The 6,999-nt window shown below is 47.9% G+C and overlaps 1 protein-coding gene across 10 annotated transcripts in view; it reads right to left on the reverse strand.

The window, feature by feature from the left end:
• CAMTA1 (calmodulin binding transcription activator 1) overlaps positions 1 to 6,999 on the reverse strand; it is a 225,748-nt gene that overhangs the window by 203,472 nt on the left and 15,277 nt on the right. For all 10 annotated transcript variants that reach the window (XM_019622429.2, XM_019622430.1, XM_019622432.1 and 7 more), the window contains exon 3: positions 228 to 346. In XM_019622429.2, coding sequence (XP_019477974.1) covers positions 228 to 346 — 119 coding nt within the window. The remainder of the gene's footprint in view (positions 1 to 227; positions 347 to 6,999) is intronic.

Genomic DNA, 6,999 nt, shown 5'->3' on the forward strand with positions numbered 1-6,999 from the left:
AGTGACATACAGACGAGTAACAGACTCCTACCGTACCATTAATCAGCTTCCATGTTTGCCTTCAAATCTAGTTTAAAGCTTGTTTTCAACATTTAATATGATTTGATTATTTAAACAATACGTTTCAGAGCAACTGAATTCAGATTCTGTAACTTATGCAGCATGTTGTCAAAAAACAACCCGTAAGGACAAAGAGGGGACTGTTTAAGAACAGCAGAGTTAATTACCTCGTTAGTGTTCCAGCGGTGCCTCTCCTTGGGTAAACTTGAACATTTTGGTAGACATTCGAGCAGCTTCTTCGGTAAAAAGATTTTTACATGACTGCCATTGCTGTTCCCATGATCATCTGGAAAGAAGAGAACACACGTGATATGTATGGAAGGGAACCTGTGGTTTCTGTTAGGAGACCCCAATTACAGCCTGCCTTGGAAATCCCCCACTGCAGTCCTCAAAGAGCAGCAATGTGCTGCTGTAAGCGCACAGCTTTCTGCTGGAATTTCACCTTTACCTCAGGAAGAAAAATACCATTTAATCCTGTATGGCTGCAAAGTTGAGAGCAGCTTTACAGACTTGTGCAGGAGCACGTGTGTGCCTACCTGTGCCCATCTCAGCTCTCCGTTTCCCTCTGAGAGAATTCTTTACAAGCAGTAGTAACGAACCATTACAGAAGCTGTGAGCACGGCGGTGTGACCTGCCAGGAAAGGCATAAACGAAGTCCACACTAGATGGGATTTGCAAGTAAATAACCACAGAGCTCCCCTACCTGCTACAATTTTGTCGAGCTGCAGCAGAAATGCAACTCGAGGTCTATTAGTTTCTTTAAAACTCTAAGATGCACTGCACCCGCTTAGAAACAGGTTACTTTTCTTTCCATGACAGCTCAGAAAGCAAACAGAATTCCTCAAAACAAGAGGAAGAGGGATGGAAACCTTCCTGCCTCACAATACCCAGCTGTCTCAATAGCATAAATACTGAAGAACACAAAATGATCCTTTTTTGCTGCTGAAGACGCAGACTGAAGGTGCACCGATGTCCCTTAAAAGCAAAGGTACCCAAAAAACCAAAGCCCTGGCATCAGCCTGGCAGAGGTGAGCACCGACGCTGGGGCGTCTCTGCCATGCCTCCCACAGCACCTGGGAACGGGAGTCCAGCAGTGAGGTGTGAGCACAGCGGGGCAGGGCAGCCGTGCTACCACACAAGGGGCAGCAGCTCCTTTAAGCCTCCCCTCCTTCCCTTCCTCTGCTGTTCTCACCCTTCTGGCTCACCACTGCCCAGAATCCCTCGGGATGACCTTCTGATTTGCATTTCACCCTACAAAAGTAACGTACGGTAATCTCTCATTTGGAAATACATAGGAAAAAGACAATCAACTTCTTCCCTTTACACATCTCATCATTTTATGTCACCGAACAGATGCCAGCATCATGATAAAACTCCTTCCTAATGATGTACAGCACAGCAACTTGCCGTGACCTGTAGCCAACAAAAGGGAATCCAGGCAGCAATCATTTCAGAACGCAGAGCAAGAGCACAACCCGGAGCCGAACACACCGGTATTTTTAGAGCTTGATTATACTCTTAGATGTGTCAAGTTCAACAATATACATGCTGTTAAATCAACTACTCGTGCAAGCACAGCAGATGAGTTTACAAGATAAGCAGTGATGTGTATGATAAACGTGAGCTGCTCCCTAATTTACAGCACCGTGTGCCGGAGCGATGGGGAGCGCAGTGCGCGGCCAGCTGGGGCTGAACGCCGTGCCCACAAACGGGGCCCTTCCACTCACGTCCCACAGCACAGCACACCTCCCCACGGGTCCCAGCTCAGCCAGCAGCTGCTGAACGTTCCTGATTTTGCATCCTTTTCATTTCTCATTCAGAATAGCGCTTTGCACTCCATTCAACTCATTAAGAAGGCAAAGTATTTTACATCACACATTACTGCTTTTATCAGCCAAACCACATCCCCAGTTACATCTCATCAGCCTATTTTCCATAGGCACATTTTAATTGACATTAATTGTATTATTTCCCCTTACCTCCGTATCAGTCAAGTCCTATATCATTCATTCCATTATTTTGCAAGGCTGGCAGACCTACAATTATTCAGCTCGCTTTATTAACTTTCTTCCACTGTCATCAGTTATCAGTATTAATAATCCAGAAATTGCCTATGGAGAGATCCCTTAAACTGTTTTGGTGTAAGTTTTCAGAACTTGCTGACTTTAAACCTTCAGCTCCTCGTTCCTTCGCATTACAGCAGTGGAAGGTTCGTCCTCTAGTGTGACTGCCTTGCACCTACCCCCTGCTTTGCATCTCACAATGACATTCCCAAACATTCCCAAACTCCAAAACATTCCCAACACTACATCTGCCACCTCCCTTGCCTCTGTCTGATAAAGAATCTTCAAGCTGCATGGTCAGAAAGACACACAATAATCACATTATGTGAAAGAATGCTAAATCTGATCATCCCTAAAACAGGTCTGACCTTGAAAAACAGCCACCCAGCTACAAGGACCAAGCAAGAGTGTGGGTCACCCCAAGTGATGCACGCATATTTGCTTTAAAAGCTCCCTTTCTATCCAGTGGAATTAGTCAGGATAACCTCAAACTGAAAATGGTTGTTCTGTGTCTTCCTACTGTAATTTTATGATCTGGACTTTGAATATAGAAATGTGTCACTGGGAAGTGCTGCTGATACAGCACATGAGATGTAACACAACCACTGCCGGATGTTGTCTGCCAGGAATGCCTCTAACCCTCTTGTGTCGAGTCCACATCTCCAAATGGAGGACTGCAGGCAAAATGGCACGGCTTGGCAGACAGGACAAAGGCTGTTCCTCCAGCTGTGCCCACCAAACCTGGCAGACCTTACCCCTACCAGGTCTCCACCCCAATATTCGGCTCCCTTCCTCACAGAGGGTTTTCACCAGAGGTCACAGAGGCAATCCGTGCCATTGCCACAGTTAGCAAGAGTTAAATTCCTCCAGGCATCGCTTTGCTACTCACAACCACCCACAATCCTTCCCACTGAAACACAGAGGGAAGTGGAACAAAGAAGAAAAGTCACTGTCGTTGGGTTCAAAACAAACCCACCCTTTCAGGTTGGTGACCCCCCGTCGCCCAAATACTTCTGATGAAGCTGAGGAATACGAATCACCGCGAGTCAGCACTCGGGTCTGACCTGCACAGCAACTGGGCCATTCCAGAGGGGATATTCCACATTTGCTTAGGACTATATTCTCCTCTGTGGTTAAAAAAAAACACAAAGCAGCTATAATTCCACAGCGCTTATTTGACTTCATGATGGAAATGAGGCCAATGTACCTCGAACTTTCATCCCACGATGATTTTTGCTACGGATGTGACTTACGGCACTGTGATCTGCTAAACCATCCAGCGTCGGTAAAAGTGCTCCTGCAAGCAAAGCTGCACTCGCACATGGAGGATTTGCCAGTAAAGCTCTATCGATGCAGTATTTATTTATTTTTTAGTGTAAAGTTGGCCACAGCTCAAGAACGCTTCCCAGGGCACGCACAGCCGGCTCGGAAAATTACAATAAGGAAGGCATGTAGGCTGCTTCATTTCAGGGTAATGGATCTCGTTATAATTCCACACGAAACTCCAAACCTTAAGTTCCATTAGCAGCGCTCAAGATTACTCATTAGCGAGCCAAAAACTCGTGTGAAATTAAGAAAGTAAAACTATTATAAAGTTCGTAGAAAGTTCCATATTAATTATAGCACATAAAACCCTTTGTCACTTTATGGTTTGTTCATGCTCCTTGCGCTTTATCCTCCCAGGGGATGCAACATGGGCCATAAAACTTTAACGCACGCAACAGCAAATCACAGCGAGTCTCTGTTCCACCCCCATTCCCCAAACAACCCCCTCTTCTTCTCCTAACTGGATCTTAAATTTCCGGCGACCCAGAAGGTGAATTTAGATCTCTGGGCCACTTAACTACCACTGTTCATCAACATAACACATCGCTGGAGAATACAGGAAGGGCCGAATGGGCGTGGATCAAATGCTGATTTGCAGATAGTTCGTACTGGACGTAAATATAAAGAATAAGCCCATAAAATCGCAAACAGAAGTTTTATAAAGTCACTTTTATGAAGTAATAACTTAAGTTGGCCATTGGGTAACCCACCAACAGCAGAGGTGTCTCAGCTCTGCCAACAGGTGGTTCTCCACAAGCAGAGCTGCGAGGTTATTATTAGCTACCTAAATGAATGGGAGCTCAGGATAAGCAAAGCTGCCCTTCAGCGCACCGCCGTCAGGAAGCAGAACCGGGGCTGCACTGTGCAGGTGGGACCACCCAGACCCCACATGGCAGCACTGAGCACAGACCTGAGCTGCACTGCACACAGCCAAGGATGTGCCCCACTGCCCCACTGCCCCACTGCCAGCGCCGTGTCTCTCATCCGGTCAGCATTTCCTCTTCTCAACAACAAAACCAAACCAAATCCTTCTCTTCCAACAACTTCCAAGCCTTCATTTTCCAATAGATTGGATGTGAAGAAATAAGACAAAACTAAAAGTGACCTGTATTCAGTCAGGAGATTGATGCATTATGCAATTATTTTACCTTCTGCATGTATGGATGCTGATATTCACTGAGTCCATCTATCCGTCACAGGTTGTGCTATATTATTTCTACAGAAACCCACCTGTGACTTCCCCGGGTGGCAGTGAACACAGCTCTGCTGGGTCTCCACACCAGACACAATGCATTCAGTTATTTTTCACAACGGACAGATTGAGCTCTCAAGATTTGGAAACATACTTGGCAGGAAAAAAAATCAAAAGCCAAACACCCTCAATGCTACAATGCGACAAGAGAGAAGGATTCCGGGCTCTCCAGAGCTCTCCATCCGGGTTGTAACAGCAGCACCACAGTGCCTGCACTCAGCCCCTGCTCAGCACAGCCCCTGCGGGTCACAGCCCCACAGCTGGGTGAGGACAGCCGCCCCACAGCTGGGTGAGGACAGCCGCCCCACAGCTGGGTGAGGACAGCCGCCCCACAGCTGCAGCTCGCAGGGCCGGGCCGCACCGCCAGCACTGCCGTCAGCCTGCAGGATTCAGAACAGGGCAGATGCAGCCCAAGGGCACGGATGCTACTGAAGCCAAAGTGATATAGAGACCCAAAGTGAGGGGGAAAGGCCAACACAACTCAGTGAGGCGAGGAACAGGAAAGCCAGCACACACTGACGACGCACGCAGCTGCTGGAAGCGTTTTAATGCAGCGGGCGCCGCATCCCACAACGCTCTCCCAGCCTCGTCTCACTCCATGCAAAGTTTTTTCCCCAGCAGATATATTTGGTTGATTGAAGCAGAGGGGACACCAACAAGGAAGGTCACATTCCTGCAGGCTGCCTGGGAAGCAGCAGCTCCTTCCCCCTCCCCGCTTCCTCCAGACAGGCCTTGGGATGGCCGCGAGTTCAGAAAGAAACTTCTAAGAATGGCAGCGATGTAAACTTCCCACCTATACCTGAGATACAACCCAAAAACATTTGATATAACCTCACTTTCATGTAACACTTCCACTGTTTCCTGATACAGAAAACGAATTCCAAGTTACAACATCTGTAGGAAACCTTCCACAGTAGTCAGAGAACAGCAAAGCAACCAAAGAACCGAGTAAAAGTCTCTGGGAAGACCATTAAAAACAGGAGGTGCAGAACTGGGTTACAAACCCTGAGCTCTGCACAGACCCACGTCTTACATCAGTCATCTCCCGCACAGAACGGTTACCCCCATAACAGCACCACTAAAAACCTGCCCTCAAACACACGTGTTGTTCTCACTGCTGTGGAAGTGAGTTTGGCTGCACTGCGGGCTCAGAGTCCGTGTGGATCCCAAACTCCGGCAGGCGGCGGTTCGGCTCTGCCTCCAGCAACAGAAATGTGGGCAACGCTTCAGCTGCTGAAATTCAGTAAAAAATCTGGGGCAAAGACTGCATGGAGCTGAATGTCCAACTCTGCTCCTCCACCGTGGCTGCTGGTGGGGCAGCAGTGGGGCAGTGCAGCCCAACCCCACGGCAAGCAAGGATTTGTTTAAGTCCAAAAACGTTACACAACGCTCCTACAGAGGGAGGTAAATATCTGTAAATATCTGCTGTTTAACAACAAAATCGAGAACGTCTGGGTTTCAAAAGGCGTTGCTTGCCAAACTGCTACAGCATTCAAGAACAAAACCTGAGCAGTTGCCCAAATCTCCAACAACTCCCCCAAAACCATCATCAGTAACAGCTAAATGAGCACTGCTGAAAGCCCTTCCTTGAGCCACACCTGGCTGCCGCCTGTTGAAGCTCCTGGCAGCACTCTGAGGGACGAAGGTTCCCATCTCAGCCCCCTGAGAACACCGCAGGCCGGGCTGAGCCGAGCTGTGCTCTGTATGGAGCCACTCAGCCCTGCCACAGCAGGCCCAGAGCCCAGCAGCACCACGGATCCAAACCCTCAGCTACAACCTGACCGGCGTGAGCAGTTATTATGAGAACACAATGGAAATGGCACCAAATAAGAGGAAAGAAAGACCAACCCACTGTGCTTTGGTGGCAACCAAAGAACTCAAACTTCACCGTTCAAACTACAAAGCCGAAATTAAAACCGACTCATTTCTGACATACACCAGCATCAACCAGCTGGCATTTTACTACTTCGGGGGAGTTATCATTCACATCAACGCAAATGAGGAAAGAACGAAGCCCAGCATTTTCCAGACCACAGGAAAGATGGAACTAATGAATTTGGGAGCATCAAAGAGATGAATAAAAGATGAAGCCGATGACACGCTCGTAATCACCGCCACTACTTAAAATTCAGATTTCTGTACAGCACTGAGGTTTCACCACACGGGACGAGGAGGGGGCAAAAAGAAACCAAAGGCGGCACGGCTACAAACAGCCGCAGCTCCATCCAGGGAAGGGAAATAATTCCCCAAAACAATTCCAACAAAAAATCCTAAAGAGGCGGAGTCGCAGCTCATCAG

This window comes from Meleagris gallopavo, chromosome 23 (assembly GCF_000146605.3).
Source record: "Meleagris gallopavo isolate NT-WF06-2002-E0010 breed Aviagen turkey brand Nicholas breeding stock chromosome 23, Turkey_5.1, whole genome shotgun sequence".
Lineage (NCBI taxonomy): Eukaryota > Metazoa > Chordata > Aves > Galliformes > Phasianidae > Meleagris > Meleagris gallopavo.